The following is an 18265-nucleotide window of genomic DNA, read 5'->3' on the forward strand; positions in this document are numbered from 1 at the left end:
GATAAGCTGAACTGAAGATTCCTTGGCAATGATCCAGTCCAGAGTGGCCCCGTTTGAGTGAGTTGGCAGAGATCAAACTTGAGTCAGGGCTTGATCGGTTAGGAAATCTTTGATGGCGTTGACGTGGGGATCCTTTGGGTCGTTCCAGTGCAGGTTGAAATCGCCGAGGAAAACCTCTTTAGCGTTGGACGAATTCTTAGTTGTGATGATTTCCAAGAGGTGATCAGTGGAAGAGTCATTCGAACCTGGGGGGTGGTAAAAGATGTGCAAATTGGACAGATGCAATGAGTTGCTGCAAATGGAGAGGGCGAGGTATTCGCAGGAGTCAGTGGTGTCTGCCGTGAGTTCTGTGACAAGGAGGCTGGAGCGGTAGATGCAGGCGATGCCTCCTCCTTTCCTGCTTGATTGTCTGTTGAGTCTAGCAATATTGTAGTTGGGAGGGACTAATAGATCTAGACAGGGAGAAGAGTATTCCTTAAGCCATGATTCCGTTAGTATTGCTAGATCTAAGTTTTTGTTCAGGATGAGATCAGCAATATCAACGGCATGCTTAACTGCTGATCGGAAGTTGATTAAGAGACCTGATAAGGGGGGTCTGGGGGAGTGTCGGGGGTCTGGATGGACAGGAGTACAGGTGCCAGGTTGCTTTTAACCACATTTCTGTTACGGTGGGTAGCTGGCCTGTTGGGGCTGATGGAATGTTCGGGACTCGCATCACGTGAACAAGGGATGATTTGGGCAGGATTGTGGTCTTGGAGGATGGCTAGGATTTCGTTATCCGTGAGGTCTTGCGGGGTTGAGGTGACAGTGGCAGAGTTGTAAGAGAGGGCAGGAGCTTGGGAATTCTCCTCTGAAAGGTGGCAAGATTGTTTGGGCGGGTGAAGATGTCTCAAGGGTAGCGGTAGAGGGTGCTTGGGAGGCTCTGTGACCAGTGAGGGGGGGGGGGTGGATATCAGCGGGGGCTTGAGGTTAGCAAGGGAGAGTTCGGCAAGGTGAAGGAGATTCATAAGTTCCAGAATGGAGATATGGATGCTCTTGGTTATTTTAGCCACTCTGGAGTGTAGGGTTTCAAGATCGGTATAAGCTGGCGTTCTAGGGGGTGGGGGGCAGAGGTTCAGGAGCAGTACAGGCAGCATGGTTAGGTAGAAGGGGAGAAGGGTTGGCTCGAGCTGAAACGCGGGAAATTGGAGGCGTACCACACTCACGGCTCGGGTTGATGGCTGGCGGGTAGGTGGTCAGGGGACTAGGGGGGACCCTGTTGGAGGTGCCAGGGGACGTGCCATAAAGGTTAGGGTGATCAGTGATGAGAATCAATAGAGGGATAGCTCTGCCTGAATAAGAGGTCTTTGGGAGCACACTAGTCTCACAGACAGTGTGGGGTGCTAGGTGGGAGGAGATCATAGGTGTAGGGGAGATTCTGTAGCCAGGGTCAGGCGACATGCTGGGGGGGTGGGATGAACTGTGACGGAAGCTCTTGGAGATGGGGTATGTGGGTGGCTAGGCACGTTAGGCTGTCAGTGTCGTGCACATGATTTCTGAGGAGGGTAAAAAGGTCTGTGAATTTACTGAGGCTATTGGTTGAGGCTTGGATTAGAACAATGCCGTTTTTGTAGAGAGTGATAGTAAGGTCAGCACACAGGGTGGAGGAGGGCGCTATTGTGAGCTTGGTGCCGGATGGAATGTTCCTGGTAGAGTGAACATTGAGAAGGTGCGTAAAGGTTTTGCGCCAGGAGGCAATTCTTCTGGAGTAGAAGATAAGATCATTAATGACTGTGCTGATGTCAGCGTTGTAACGCAAGTCGGATATCAACGTCTCCGGGTGTCTTTTTAGGGTGGCATGCTAGAATGATTTAGCAGCGGTTTTGGAGAGGTTGGAGGGGTAGATTAGAGTATAAGAGTTATCCCAATTGACGATCAGGCCAGGACCTGACATGATTGGTTAGGGTAGAGCACTTTAGGATTACGAGGGACCAAAGGCACAAGTAGGCAGCAGAGGGGATGGGTCTCCCGATACCAGGGTGTCCAAGGACAGTAGTGACTGAGGTTAGTCAATCTGGTGTAATACTCAACAATCACGAAGGCGGGGCAGCATCTCGGGCCCGATTCGGTGTTTCAAATCAACGTGAAATGTAGAGGTTTTCGAGGAACCCATAGTTAAAGAATGTCTTAGAGTGGGCAACAAGAGTCCGGACTGTCACTCACCACAGACCAGTAGACGAGAGATAAGTTGCAGACCATGTAACATTGTGGTGTCGCGAACTAAGAGTCAGGTGGGTCTTCAATGAGCAATAAAGATACTGTGAAGTCGCTCTCAAAGTATCGGGGATGGCTGAAGCAGGGTGTTAGAAGTCTTGTGCACGTGTTGACGTTTCAGACGAAAACAGGAAATGTAGAAGTATTCAGGGAACCCTGTGTTAGAGTGGGCAAACAAAAGAAAGTCAGGAATGGCGCTCTCCTCATACCTGTAGAGGAGAGTTTAAGTTGAAAAACCATGTAAGGTTGTAGCATCTCAAGTTAGGTGTCAATGATAGTGCGAAGTCGCTCTCAACATCAGGAAGCATCCGTGTAAGATATGACTCTGAGAGTTGCCTCCCAAGTCCTACAACATGCTTTCTGAAGCGTTTTATTCCTGTGGACATGTTTTGGTTTGGCAACCCAGATTCGACAGTCCTATGCCACCACTAACATTGTTATCATCATTACTAAGTTGGTAAGGAAATATAATTGATAGGTTTAGCCCTAGCACATGAACCCATCACTGCCTGGTCATGACTCCCCAGGGAAGTATGTTGGGCACGCTTCCACTAGAATTTCAGTGAAACTCTCTGTCCCTTACCTCTTTGTAGTATGCTGTGCATGTGGAGGACTTGTAAGACATGTTCTGGCAAGAAATGTGGGGTACTTTCTTACCGTCACTCACGATCATCCTGCTGTTGAAGAAAGTCATGTTGAGTGGAACTTCAGAAGCTGCCCCGGTCAGCGGACGGTACCCATCTCCCAGGCGGTAGATCATTGGCTGGATGGAGGCATGAGCAAAGGGGTGGGCGAGGGAGAACACGTTTGCTACTCGTGGGTCCACCGACTCGTTGTATCCCGGTGAGGTACCATTAATTTGTGCGGTTGCTTCAGGGCCCAGCAAAAGGGGGATGAATTCATTGCAGGTGACTTGCTGGAAGCAAACAGATATTACAACAAATAAAATAAAAAACAAAGAGATAATACGTGAATTCAGGGTTTTATCCAATATGAGACTGCATTGTGTCTACAGGGTCACTCTAATTGTTACACAGTATAGTATCACCAGCACAGCTTTGTTCTCATTGTTAGACAGTATATTATCACCAGCACAGGTTCACTCACATTCTTACACAGTATAGTATTACCAGTATAGGTTCAATCTCACTGTTATAAAGTATAGTATCACTAGCACCGGTTCACTTTCATCTTGCACAGTAATGTATCACTAGGACAGTTTCACTCTCATTGTTACACAGTATAGTATCACCAGCACAGGTTCCCTTTCACCCTGCTTGGAAATTATTTTGTTTGCTCTTTGACTCACTCACAAATAGGACTGACCAAGAAAGCTGCAGTTCAACAGGCTTTAAAGGTGGATGTGTGGTTTAGCTTTCTGTGTTGGTTTGTCCTGCTTTTCTGCAATTACGAATGGCATTCAACCAGATACTACAATACAAATGCACAGGTTAATACTTAAAAGGCTTCCATTCTTCTCCCTCATACTTCTTGCAGAAGTTAATTCAGTCAAATCATATTGTGAAATATATCTTCTGAGATCGACACTAAAGCTGGTGCAGCTAACATCGGGGTCAGTATCTGGACTGTACAGAATCACGCATGGCTGTACAATGTGGTCTTAACCACGCAAGTCTTAACCACGCATATACCTTTATCACACATGCATTTAGAAGGAAATATGTGTTAAGACATGTACGGCAAAGACAAATGCGTGGATAAAACCTACGACCCCTGCCCCCGCCCTGACTCTTAAAACGCCCCAAGGGCAAAAATCTACTCTGACCCCACCCCCTCTGCCTTGACCCCTGCCCCCGCTGTAATCCCTAAAACGCCCCCCAAGCCCAAATAACTAACCCCATCCCTGGCCCCTGCCCTGAGCCCTAAAACCAGCACAGGTAAATACAATAAAGTACCCCTTACTCCCCGCCCTGTGACCTAAAACATCCCCCTGCCTCCTAAAAACCAACACCTCCCCCGAGCCCTAAAAACTTCCCTGACCCCCAGCACAAAAAATTATCCCTTCCTTCCCACCCTGATACCTAACATTACACCCTCCCTCCTGAAAACCAAGCTCCTCCCCCCAAGCCCTAAAAACATCCAGCCCTAAAAACATCCAGACCCTCCACAGCTCTAACAACTAGCCCTACCCCCTGATTCCCCTAAGCCCTAAAAACATCCCAACCCCCTGACCTCTAAAAACGTCCCTGACACCCCACCCCCTGAATCCTAAAAACTTCCCCTGAACCCCCAGCACTCAAAGTGAACCCCCAACCCTTAAAAACTACCTCCACCTCTCCAAAACCCAGTCTCACTTTCCTCACCACATCCTCTCCCGATCCTTCCTCTTCCTGGGCCCGCTAAAACCGGACATCAGGACCGTGCATATGCCTTAACCAAACAAATGTGTGGTTAAGGCAAGTGTGGTAGCACTTGCGTTGTTGGGGCTCACATTGCTGAGGGTGTGTTGTTTCGGTTGTTTCCCCCTTAAAATGCTTCACTGGTGGGAACTGGCAATTAGGGTGCATAAAACTGCCAGACACTACGACTAGCCCTATTCAGGCCATGGTATTGATGGAGTGAGGAGGAGAAACAAAATTTTGTATACCCCTCTCGAAGTCACTTTCTCATAACAATAATATGAACTAATTGTGTGGTTTTGAAAATTAATCAACATAGAATAGAATGCACACACAAATATATGTGTGAAACTAATTTGCTCGTGTTGCAAACCATAATCGACTAACTAAGTGATGTTGTTACGTTCAGAATGAATGCAGCAGCTATAAACTAACCAAAAGCGGGATGAACATGCTTTTTGTCTGTCTATTTGTGGCATAAAAGATGAAGAATGGTGAGTAAATCACGCATATATGTTGCTTTATCTGCTAGGTAATAACTAACAGGGATACCTTAGTAAGGGGGGAGGTAAACAGAAGGGTTATAATTCAACAATTAATGTTTAATTGTGTTTGTTTCTATATTAGTTCCCGTTCTGGCCCGTGCGGCCTAGAATAAAATGGACGTTTCTGTGACTCCGAGATTGAAATGCTCTACGCATGCGTGAAATGAATTGTGGACGAGCATGAGCTGCCTGTGCATGTGCAGAATGGGTCAAGGACACTGTGCCCTGAAAGTCCAGCAGACTGCCAACAAAATGGATATCCGTGTTGTGAATCGTGGGAAAAGAAGCAAAACTAACAAGTTTGAGGACATGGTGCAGCGGATATTATAAGGACAAAGACCATTTTCATTGAGCTGATCTAGCTGAAATTAAACAATAAGATGATGAGGTTATGCTCATCCACCCCTTGGATTGACCAATCAGAACTGTTAAAGACACTGATAGTTACTTTTGTAGATAGATTAAGTAGGGAAAAAGGTTATAAAAGAGTGTGTCCGGACTTAAGAAAAAACTCTCTTCTTCAATTTCCATCTGTGTATCCTGACATGCTGCCGGAATGCTGAATCTTTCATGAGGCGTAAGGACTTTGACATTTTCCGAACTTTAACTTTTTCTTGAATGAGTACAGAGCCTTTAGATGAGGTTAATAGCTAGAGAGAATAGGGTGATGAACTTTGGGAACTATTATGTCCTTTGCTAATATCTGTGTCCTACAATTTTGTTGTAAATTAGTCCAGGCAAGCAGGTATATTTTAAGTGATATTTATTAAGATGTTAAATTAGTCAAGATCTAATAAAGTCTAGCCCCACCAGGAGCAGCCAGCAGGTAGCTCAGCCCCATCTTAACTGTCATTAGTTTCTCCACAGTACTGAACATTCTATATTACATCACAGCACTGAAGCATTCTAATAGACATCACCTAGATGGCAGGAACATACATAGGGAGACATTACTCATAGATTATAACATATCTCCTTTTCTCTGAAAGCGAACGGAAAATTTTAAAATATAAGTCTGTAAGAGAAGAGTATACATACTCATCAATACTCGCTGACACAACTACTGGCCAGGCAAATGTGTCAGAAAGCACAATAAAGTATGTGGAGTTGAAATAGACATTCTCATACATTTCTATACATTTCTTTAGATTAATATACTATTTTCTCTCCTCCTCTTCGTCATAGAAGTTTAAGAAGGAAAGAACATCTTAACAACCACCCCTCACACAATTAACTCAAAGAAGAGTGTGTAAGGAGAAAGACGTCAAGAAGAAAGTAGAAAATTTGAATGAAAGTATAAAAAGGAACATTTTAGTGACTTCTCATACTATTCAATAAACAGTATTAACTTAAGGATAAGATAATTATTGAGCAAATAGAAATTGAAACTCCTTTAAGTAACCTGGAGAACTAAAGGTAGAAAAAGGGATGGAGAACCTAAAACGTTAATAAAACATTGAAATGTTGATAGGAATATATCTATATCAACAACAAAATAGAATAAAATATAGTAGTTAATTAGATGATACATTCAGCAAATAGAGGTTGAATCAATACATTGAAATATTGACAGGAATACATCCATTTCGATAATCTAAAGGCTGAATATTGATAATAAGTGAGGTAATATTAAGTGAAAACCTCACAAATGTCACAATTGAATAAACATTGATATTTAGGAAGCTTTGAGATATTGTGTGATCACTGAAAATAAGATTACTCTAAGTATCTCACAGCAATACATGTGACTTAAATATTGAGAAATATTTCCTCTTGTGCCGTCTAAAATTGAATTGAAACGTGTATTCCCTAAGGAAATTTTTAGAATACATGCACGTAACTTGAAAATCGAATTGTAATGTACCTTCCCAATTAGGAAACATTGTAAAAATGCACATTCATAGATAATTGAAAATTTGAACACATGCACGTAACTTGAAAATCGAAGTGAAATGTACACATGCACGTAACTTGAAAATCGAATTGAATTGTACCTTCCCAAATAGGAAACATTATAAAAAAATTACATATATAGATAATAGAATTTTGAACATTTGCAGGTAAGTTGAATAATAAATTGAAACATTTTTAGAACGCATGCACATAACTTGAAAATTGAATTGAAATGTACATTCCTAACTAAGAAACATTGTACATATGCACTTGTATAAATAATTGAAAAATTAGCACACCTGCAGGTAAGTTGAATTATAAATTGAAACCATTTTAGAATATATGTACATAACTTGAAAATCTAATTGAAAGCATTTCTAATGAATGCATGTACTGAGTGCTAAGAAACAGTACTAAAGTGCAGTATTAATTTATATTTAGATCAATTAGTTACTACACTTTATTTCGATATGAAAAGTAGGTAGACTTGAAATTACTTGAACTAGATCGAATATTGTCTTCCTAAAGGAGAAGCTGGTGTAAAATATCCACTAGATGGCAGCATTAGTCTTGTTTGAATATGTGCATAAGGGTGTTTACAGTACCTTGTCTCGAAGAATATAGAAGAAAACATACTGAAGACCTGTGGGATGTAAGGCTTCGAGGAACAGATAACGTGCCTTTTGCTGTAGCAAATTTGAAGAAATGAAGTAGGTAAATATGAAAAAGCGTGCCTATCGCTGTAGGATGATGAGAGATGTGATGGCAGACTTGATTGAGACCTCCGTAAATAAAGTAGGCAAATTATTAGAAACTTAATATGTTTCATTATACTCGGTAGGAAACGCTGTTGGCAAGGAAAAAAAAACACATTGAAAGTAAACTGGACGTTAAGCGTAAATCAGTGACGACAGCACGCAGCAAGCATCACGCTGTCACGTCTTCACCAGATGGCTCACGGCGAAGGTTTGCTGGACAAAGGCAGTGACTCAAAGTCTGACATCACAGAAGTAGAATGTGAGAAGAGCTTCACTTCGCTAACTCCTGGAAGCCCTTTGAAGACGTCATCAATCAAACTGAGGCAGGGAAAGGGCAGAGATCACTGCAAATCAACTGACAATTCAACCGTCATCCGTTAACCGGACGGTGAGTGTTAGAGTATGAAATAACATCCGATGTATGTAGCTTGACATATTTCGTCGGTAATGTACTTTTGTAATTTCTAAGTATGTTTAATGTTAAGTAGAGTGAATATATCGGTCATCAGTAGAGTTTTTTTTTTTTTTTGACAAAATTTTCAGATGAAGACATTATCGACACTATTCACCTTGACTCCACAAGAATGTTCCCGCTTTTGAAACAAATAGATATGTCAATATGAGGACTTGTGTTTTGGAATTAAAAGGGCTTACTGAGTGTGACGGCTCCTTTTCTGTGTGAAATGATGCTTGGACAAGGCTGAATAGATAGCTTCCTATATGTCTTTATAAATGGAGGAGGTTGTTTGCAGGGAGAAGCTGTGTAAATTACACTATAGAGTATAAGATGATGTTCGAAGTGTAGATAGGTTACTTGGAATTTGAAAAACACCTCTGAACAATAGCTTGATAGAAACTTTGAAGGTGTCCATCATTGTTATTTGGAAAGAGAAGTCTGGCATAGAGACGTTGGGGGCGACCGGTGAAATGGTCACTGGTGGGGCTAGGTGCCAGGGTCTTCTTTGAATAAGTTAGTAAATTGAATTAAACTACTTGCCTTTTTGTCGCTTGAATCTTGTTTAAGTATTGAGTTGAAATCCTAGAGAGGTAGCTGTGACGCTGAAAATCCAGTTGAGCACGTAGAGGGTAAGTTCAAATCGTCGCCATCAAAATGTTGTAAATTAGTCCAGGCAAGCAGGTATATTTTAAGTGATATTTATTAAGATGTTAAATTAGTCAAGATCTAATAAAGTCTAGCCCCACCAGGAGCAGCCAGCAGGTAGCTCAGCCCCATCTTAACTGTCATTAGTTTCTCCACAGTACTGAACATTCTATATTACATCACAGCACTGAAGCATTCTAATAGACATCACCTAGATGGCAGGAACATACATAGGGAGACATTACTCATAGATTATAACAAATTTCAATAATAATGTGCTTATTTCTGAGCTTTGAATTAAAATGAATACAAATGTATGAGTTAAAATTCTTTCTTTTCCATAAATTTATTTTACATTAAATGAATAAATAAAGTGAATAAATACCGGTCATGCTAGAAGATTTTCATTAAATAAAAATTAGATAAATGGAGAATTAAGCTGGTCTTGTTTATCCTTAGCCTATTTTTTTACTAGCAGATCCATTGACAAATAATGGTGGTGTGTCTGAATAAATTGTCTCGTTGATAAAACCATGGTCAAAACAATTTAAACTGCAGGTGTACATATTATAAATATTTAGTTTTAATTTAGACACTCCGCTATGATCCAGCAGCTCTCCTTTGAGTCTCACCAATCCATGAAGTAGAAAGAAAGTGTGTACGAGTGACTCTCGGTGTTATGGACCCCACTGATGAGTAAAAGTATGATTAAGCACCTCAGCGAAGGGTGATGGAATATTAGAAGATATTTCCTGAGTAGCGCTGCATCAGTATTCAATCCGAAGTTCTCTGTTATGTACAGACCCTTTTTATGTGTTATGCTCGCACATAAGGTGATTGTTTTTGGAGTTAACAACACAAATTCAACAGGGTTCCAAATGTAGTCAAATTAATGTACTTTCTGCAATACCTGGAGAATGCCTCCTACAACTTTTCTGGCTTCCTGGTAGAGCGTTTCTCCTGTCCATCGAGGGTTCATCCGCTGCAGCTCCCTGGCCACACGGTTGTGTTCTCGCATGAAAAGTGTGTGGAAGGCTGTGAAGGCTGGTTGCTCACTCGTCCTGGGATCGCCTTGATGTAAAGAAAAGCATTATACACACGATTAGCAGTCCCGTCAAATACCAACAATAGTACAGAGCAAAGTATTATTTTTACAGCTAAGGCTGCATGGAATTCAGACAGGACTGGTGTTGGAAATTACCATCCTTTGCGTGGTATTGCCCTGGATTATTGCCTTGATTGTTTTTGCTGGCTATGGAACTCTGTGCACTGTACCCTTGATAACCAGTGGGAAAAACGTGCCAGTGCTCTGCCTTTTAACATGATGAAATTTACATCCCCCTGTTTTGCATATTTAACTTACCTATAAGTCCCTAGGACATGTTACCCAAAGTAAACACAGGGCGTGTAAGTAAAATGTCACAAGTGAACTGCAGCACTCGTGCAACCCACAACAATGATACAGCAATCTCGACCCCAGGCTTACCGAAGTCGCCGGGCAAAGCTGTTTTAAAACTGCCAATTTGACCTATCAAAATAAGCCATTTTGATGGGCCTAAACTTTCATTTGAAATACCTAGTCTTCCCTAAGTTAGGCCTTACTGCCCATAACAACAGAATGCATGGTATTTAAAATGTGGACATGTGAAAGTTTAATGTTCCACATGTCCTTGCTGTGAAAAGGCCTAAGAGCTAGTTCATTGTGGCAAGGGTGGCTCCTTCCAGAGAAACACTGAATTACATTATTACACCTTATAATGCTAATGTTGGTTTAGTAACAGCTAGACAATGATTCCAAAGACTCTTTTTAATAGTTAGCTTACATCAATTTTACTGATTAAGTTGAATTTTACCTAACCATAAAGGAAAAGGTATTTTAGAAAAATCACATTTTCCCGGCCTACAGCCTCTAAGGCCTTTCTGTAAGTATTCCAAGTATTCAGATGGCAGCTGATGGTTCCCTGTTAGTGAGGTGTGATGTGCTCCCATGACAAAGACAGGGCTGTGGGTGTGGATAGGAATTCTCCTTTCCTTGACAGGGTGGCCTGGGGTATGTGCCCAGGCACTTGGTGGACTTAAACATCGACCTACCCTGTCTAAGGTGGATGTGGCTCACATCTAGGCCAGACTTTCTGTACTGGCCCTCTACTCAAGCTAGAACCCATCCCTCCAGGAGAGGTAACTGCTTCAGAACCACAGGGGAAGAGTTGGCCATTTCTATAGCCACACCTCTGGGCGGGTACAGGTAGCTCTGACTAGGGTTAGGAATGTTCTGCCAGGTTGAATTTAGGGCAAAAGGGTCACTCTGGGATTGGTTGTAGTGGACACACAGGAAGTGCTACAAAAATGGATAGGGTCACCCTGGAAACGTTTACCCCATTGCTTAGGGAGTGGCCAGGAGTTGCCTCCACCCACAGGCTGGTGCCATTCATAAATATGGCACCCTCAGTACCCTCATCAGATCACCTGTGGGCCTGGGGAAAAGCAGAGAACTAGACCTGCTGTCTGGGACCTGAGAAGAGATCTGAAGACTGGATCTGCTCTCCCTCACGCACCCATACCTCCACGGTTCATAACGATGACCTCCTGTTTGGGCTATAGGGACACACAAGCTTCAAGATGTTGTTTCCTGCATTCCCAGCTCACCGGCTCCACATGAACATATCCTGGAGCCTGTTGCTGTAGTGAGTCTTGATCCCCAAGTGCGCTTCCCATTGCCCTGGATATATTGCTGGTATCAAAGTGTAATATTCCTAAAGATTGCTGAAACCTAGAACGTTTTACCAACTCTTTGCCCTGAGAACCAGCATGGGACTGGGGACAACCTACCAAGCTGAGATGCAGAGGCCAATGGGGTTGAGTTTGCGGCAATCCTGCTATGTTCTTCTCCGCAGCAGCAAATCTAATTCAGCAGTACTGCAGTTGACTGGCATCGGACGACCTGCAGTCCTTTTCAGCCACAGTTTGTATGTCCAAAGGGAGAAAGATTCACCAGACCAAGCTGCCGCCTGTATTCAATTGATGCCAAGAGCTATTGGACGCAAAGCCTGAACTTTTCTCCCTCTGTGCTTTCCCTCCTTCATCAGACTTTACAAAAACCACGGACTTCGGCTCCACGTCGATGGTGAGTTCGGCTTTGCCTACAGCCTGCTTACTTGCCCTCCTGAACACTTTTTGGTCCATAAAAGGTTCTAAGCGCGAAAGTAACTTTTTGATGTATAAACTCGGTCCTTTTATTCCATTGGTGTTCCATCATGGTCAGCCTTAAAGCGTACCCTTTTGCCGATCAAGTGCAACCAGATGACTGTGGTTGGCATGTAACATTTTTAGCGCTACTTTTAAATTTGGAATTAAAACATTCATAACTCTGGTTCTATTTATTAGATTTTTATCATTTTGTTGTCATTTTATTTATTAAAATTCCATCGGTTTTTCGAAATTGGTTTGGGATTTTATTAGTGTTGTGTTTTAACTTTATTGTTGTTTGAATACTGCATAAATAATGTATACATTGCCTCCAAGTTAAACCTGTCTCCTCTGTGCCATAGCTACCAGGAGGTTGAGCCCAGGTTAGTTTGGTGAGTTTAAGGGTTCACCTTGACAAGGATTGTGGTAATTGTTTTAGTTTGGTACTTATCCCCCTCAACTAATACCCCAATTTCTTATAGCAAGAAAGTAGGCATTTTTATCAGATTCCGTGGTTGGATACGGTAGGAGCATCACAGGTATATTAAGGGATTGCACATTCAGCTCCTAAAGAGGCATCTTGACAGTATTGACAGATAGCATATGCTTGTCATTGCACAACTCACTGTTACTTATTACATCGCTCTCTTAAAGATTAAAGCCACATTAGACCCACTGGTCCTGGTTTATGTCTGAGCTCCTTCTAGTATAGCTTGTGTCACAAAAGCAAGTTTTTATCGCCTAAAATGTGAAAGTGAATATCCTTATTGTTGCCAAAGAGTTCTACATTACAGTTCCTGTTCCTTAGTTTTCCATGTTTGCCCAACCTGACTTAAGTGCCTGATAATTCTTGGTGGGTTGTTCCATTAATTGCTCTCATTAACTTTTCGGATTGACCAGGTCACTGTAGGTCATCACTGATTTTGCTGATTCACTGATTTTGTGTAATGGTTGAGAAGGTCATCATCACTATGTAGGTGCTGGTTTCATAGCATTCCAGTTAACACCAACTGAAAGATCTAGCTACTTCAGTGAGGTATCTTCCGCCCCGGGGGGAAGTCATGCCACATCCTTGTGCCTTCGCCCCTGCACTCACCTTGGAACGCAGCACTAGTGACATCACTTAGAATGTCACAGCGGTGAAGGTTCTAGAGCGCCCAGGCGAGGAAAACGGCTTGAGCATGCGAGAGAGACAGCTGTGGCTGGGGTCGCCTATTCCTATTGCTTATGACAATAAACCTGATCGTTCTCACAACTCCAACCTGCGTCCTTCCACGTTATTCACATTGTGGCACTGGCGACGAGGACGGGATGGAGGTGCAAAAGGAATGACTGGTGCGACCTCAACATGCTAAGAAGTAGCCCCTGAGGCTGAACTATTGGCCAAAGAACTCAGCAGCACCTTGCAATACTCACCAAGCCAACTTATTGGCAAAACTTACCGGGAGAAGAAATGCTAGTGTTGGTGCCCTAAACCGTCGCTGTTGGACGTGGGAGGTCCAGACTCCCCTCCGCTGGGTCCGTGGAGCTGCAGACAGGAGCCGATCTTGGGGCTGACATCCAGTCAAGTGACCACTGTTGCGGAGCGGGTCAGGACCTCGACAAGAGACAGCCATTGCCTGCGTGTCCCGGTGAGTGCGTCGGTGGGCTCCGGAGGGTGCGCTCTCTTCTAGCGCTGGGTGAATGCTGAGCAGAAGGTGGCGCTCCAACTTGTGTGGCAGTCTTCAATGCCAAGCAGTGTGAGGCAGCGGCATTTGGCGAGCAGACGGCGACAAGCCATCTGGTGAGGCAATCCGTGCCGCCGCGAGGTGTGAGGCAGCGGCATTTGGCAGCGGTTGTATGCTGGCGTGAGAGAGGAGCAGTCGGTGGGGGCTGTCATCGGACGTCGTCCGGATTCGCCAGAGACTGTGTGGGCTCCATGGGAACACCTCCAGGAAGTCTCGGCAGGGCAGAGTGCCTGACAGGAGCTTGTGAGTGACATTGCTCTGGAAGCAGGCGATTAGAACGGTGATGGTGCGGTTATGAGGCAGTGTGAGACGAATTAAAGGACATAACACCACACATCAGTAAAGGTAGCCCAAGGAGCCTGGGGATGTGACTTCACCGACTTATGGCAGTTTCTGTCATCTGAGGGGAAAAGGAACTGTGGTGAAAGAGTAGGAATACAGGTTCAATGAGAGGAAGACCTTGTCAGGCAAGATCTACAGCGAGGGACAGAGCCATCTAGTGGGCTCCAGGGAGAATTTATCTATATCTGCCACCATGTGTGAGGAACTGTTTCTCTGAGAAGGAGGGATAGGACTACACTTGAGTGTCTGTGGTTCCCCATTTGGCACAGTTTTCTTTTAGTACTACCTTTGTGATTCAGTACATCGTACCCCTAAGGGAAAACACCACTCTGGTAGAATTTATCCTGCAATTGTTTGTGGTTGTATAAGGGGTATCCAACCAGCCGGAAAGGAACCATGCAGAATGTCACGCCCCCTCCTTTCTTTTTATCCAGTCCAGGGGAACCAGCCCTTAAGTGGAGCAAATGGAAGAAGGTCTTCCAGAACTATGCTGTTGTGTGTGGACCAGACCTAGGCCTAGAAAGGAAGGTAGCCTTGTTGATGCACTACATGGGAGCGGAAGGACAGGGAGTGTTAGAACACCTTCCAGAATTGAGTGCTAATGAGGCGAGGGGGCTAAATGAATTTGAAATAAGTCTAAAGAAATTAGATTTACATTACCTTCCAGAAACGAACACCATCATGAGCGATACCAATTTGGCAAGAGAGGGCAAAAAGAGGGGGAAACCATAGAGGAATTTGTCTCAGAGTTGCGCAAGCTGGTGGCAACATGCAAGTTTGGGGGAGCGTATGAGAAGAGGATCAGTGTCCAGTTTGTATTGACAACCAGAATTGAGCGGGTGCGAGAAGAGTTGTGGTTAAAAGATGACCCGCCTCTAGGGGAGGTGCTCATAGTGGCTAAAGAAGTAGAGCACATGATGCAATGTGTAAGTGAAATTAGGCAAGACAGCGAAAGTAAGGTTAAAGTGAGTGAAGTGACAGCAGAAAGTGACTGTGTGTTGGCAGTAAAGGAACAGAAAAATGAGCAGAGGGAGACTAAAGGGAGTTGGAGTTTCAAAGGTGTTGGACTTGGCCCTCTTGGCAGGGTCATCCCTGAACTTTTTGCCTTCCTCCAATATTCTCTCTGACCTGTTTTTGTTGGTTTAATGACTCTGGGCACTTAACCACTGCTGACCAGTGCTAAAGTGCATATGCTCTCCCTGTATAACATGTATATGTGATTGATGTCCATGATTGGTTCATTGGATTTACTGTCAGTCCCCAGTAAAGTGCACCAGGAGTGCCAGGGCTTGTGAATGCCAATACTGCTAGTGTGCCTGCAGCGCTGGTTGCGCCACCCACAGAAGCAGCCTTAAAATGTGCCTATGGTCTGCCATTGCAGAACCTGCGTGCAGTCTAGTACTGTCATGCTGGCTGGGCAAGTGCACACACTTGCCAGCCCCTAAACCTTCCCTTAACCTCATATTAGTCACCCCTATGGTAGGCCCAAGGGCAGGGTGCATTGTAAGTGTAAGGTAGGACATGCTCTGATGAGTGTGGCATGTCCTAATAGTGAATTACTGCCAAATTCGTTTTTCACTATTGTAAGGCTACCTGTTCCCTTTAGGCCAGATGGGCTGCTGGAATTATTACACTCTATAATCCCAGCAGGCTCAGGGAACATGGTAGAAAATAATGTTTAGTATGCCTGAACTCAGAATAATAAAATACTTCTTTTAGTAAAGTTTATTTTAATATCCTGTGTTTGCAAATGCTACTTTTAGAAAGTTAGCATTTGCTTGCCTAACCATTTCAGCCCGCCTCTGCAGTATGTGTATCTGACTGTCTGGGTTGTGTGAGTGACAGGGCTGGGGGATGACAGGTGGTGAATGCAAGGATTACACCTTAGTGGGAGGTAGGAGTGCCCCTGGACTCTTAATCAGGCTGTGCTCTGCCACCGCAATGCTGGCTCCGCCCCCCTGGGGAGCGACTGATGACTCAGCCTGCACCTGGCCCAGGAAGGGCGAAGCACTGTCATCAAGGTACTCCTGGCTGCCCCTGTCCACACAATGCTGGCTCCGCCTCCCTGTGGAGCGTCTGATGTGCCTGCCCTCACACTGAAAGCAGAAGCTAGAAGTACACCCAACAAGTACTCAAGAGACTGAAAGCAGTTATGCAAAGGCCCCCCTGGCCTGGTGAAGACAAAAGAAATGCTGTATAAAAGTAAGAGCCCTGCTCCTTGTAAATCAGAATCCTGTTTCCCCACAAAGAACCTCTGCCCGACTAGAAGGAGAAGAAGACGCTGGAAGGACTGGCCTGCTGCTTGCCTTGCTGAGAAAGGAGAGGAGAAGACTTTTAAAAAGACTTTGCTGACTTGTGCTAGAAACTTTCTCCAAGGGCTTGACTGAGCTTGGCCCTGAACTGAACCCCAGGACCAGTGGGTTCATTGTGTCTTCGCTCGTTTCTATCTGCCAGCCGTGTTGGTCTCCCGCCGGAGTAAGACTGCGTCCCTCATCGCCCCCTCCTAGGGCAGTGGCACTCGGGAGCTCGCCTGCTCTTCACCCGTGAGAGCCTCGCTCTTTGGAGTCGCTCTCTGCCCCCAGGTCAGGCTGCCTGCTCCTCTGCCCCTGCCTGCCACTGGAGCTCGCTGAAGTGCTCTCGCCCCTCCCGCCGGAATTTCCTCCAGGCCGGTGACCTAGACTGCAGGTGCCCTGCTGCCCCCGCTCGCCAACCCGAGGAGTTTACAGGCCATGCCGCCCCCCTGTTGGGAGACCCCAGTACCATCTGTACCGGGGTCGTGGGCCGCACCCACCTGTGTGCACCCACCTGCTGCAGACAAGACCCGGAGACACTGCAAGAGACGAGTCCACTGCCAGTGTACAACTCGTCCCCCCAAGGAAGGAATTCAAACCGGGCTCGGGGCCCACAACGTTTTATTTCCCCATCAGCCTGTAACTGTGCCTTGGCCCAAGAGGCTCCTCTCATCGCCTCCCTGCTCCTCACTGCAGCCAGGAGCCCCCACCTCTGGAAAAGGCCCGGGGCTCCTCCAGGCTCCTCTCATCTCTGGTTGCTGCTCCGCAGCTCAGCCCCCACCTCCGGAAAAGGCCCAGGGTTTGTCAGGCCCCTCTCTGGTCTCCATTCCGAAGCACACCGCGAGATGCGTGAGCATTGGTAGGGCCCGGGGTTTTCTTCCGTGTGGAGCACAGAGGAGCGCTGCGAAGCCCACAGAGGCGCTTGGGAGCGCCATACCTTCCAGGAACAGGGCAAGAGGCCCCAATTATTGCATAACTGGAACTGAGAGAACTGTTTAAGTGAATTGAACTGAAGAAGAAACATTTGAACTGTAACACAGAGAAGTTGCCTATTTACAATCTTGTGGCTTAAAACGTTATATTAGTCTTGTGATAAGTCTTACCTGCATATATGTTTTTACATAAAGGAACGTATTTTTATATATTCACAGCCTGGTGTCCATTTGTGGGGGATTGGTATGTTTACTGTATGTGTTATTGCAAATGCTTAACTCAGAAACGCCTGGAGAATAGCCTTGGCTGCTCACGCCACGCACCTAGAGGGTGAGCAAGGGTTATTCTAAGAGGTCATCCTTCGCCCTGACTTAGAGGAGAGGGTCCCTGCTTGTCACAAGTAAATACTTGCGCCAACCAGAGACCCCCAATTCTAACATTGGACGCAGCGGTGAGGATTTGCGAATTTGCATTTGTAGTTGACATACAGTGAATTGCTGATCACCACATAGTGAGAGCAGACCTATAACACAGCCACAGATTTTCTTGTTTTATAATTTTGCTGGGAGATCTCCATGTGTTTTTGAAACGTCATGCCTGGTTCTGTGAGGATGGAAAAGGCAGCAACCAGATGCCTGTCGCCAGAGGGGTTGGCAGACAGGGCAGCAGACAGGGCACATGCAATGGAGATGGCAAAGTTAGCTGGACAATTGGAAATGGAAAAGCAAAAATTGGCAATGGAGGCGCAAAAACGCCAAAGAGCTCACTACTTGAGGATGAGAGAACTTGATTTGGAGCTTGAAGCCAGGAGGGCTTCAGCCCAACATCCAGAGATTTGTGTAGCTCACAGATTGAGCTTTGCTGAGTTGGAGGTG

General features: G+C 44.9%; 1 protein-coding gene across 2 annotated transcripts in view; it reads right to left on the bottom strand.

The window, feature by feature from the left end:
• LOC144824457 (myeloperoxidase-like) overlaps nt 1-18265 on the bottom strand; it is a 432332-nt gene that overhangs the window by 66345 nt on the left and 347722 nt on the right. For both annotated transcript variants that reach the window (XM_078683553.1, XM_078683554.1), the window contains 2 exons: nt 9822-9982; nt 2911-3169 (listed from right to left, as the gene is read on the bottom strand). In XM_078683553.1, coding sequence (XP_078539679.1) covers nt 2911-3169; nt 9822-9982 — 420 coding nt within the window. The remainder of the gene's footprint in view (nt 1-2910; nt 3170-9821; nt 9983-18265) is intronic.

Source organism: Lissotriton helveticus, chromosome 3_1 (assembly GCF_964261635.1).
Source record: "Lissotriton helveticus chromosome 3_1, aLisHel1.1, whole genome shotgun sequence".
NCBI classification, from domain to species: domain Eukaryota; kingdom Metazoa; phylum Chordata; class Amphibia; order Caudata; family Salamandridae; genus Lissotriton; species Lissotriton helveticus.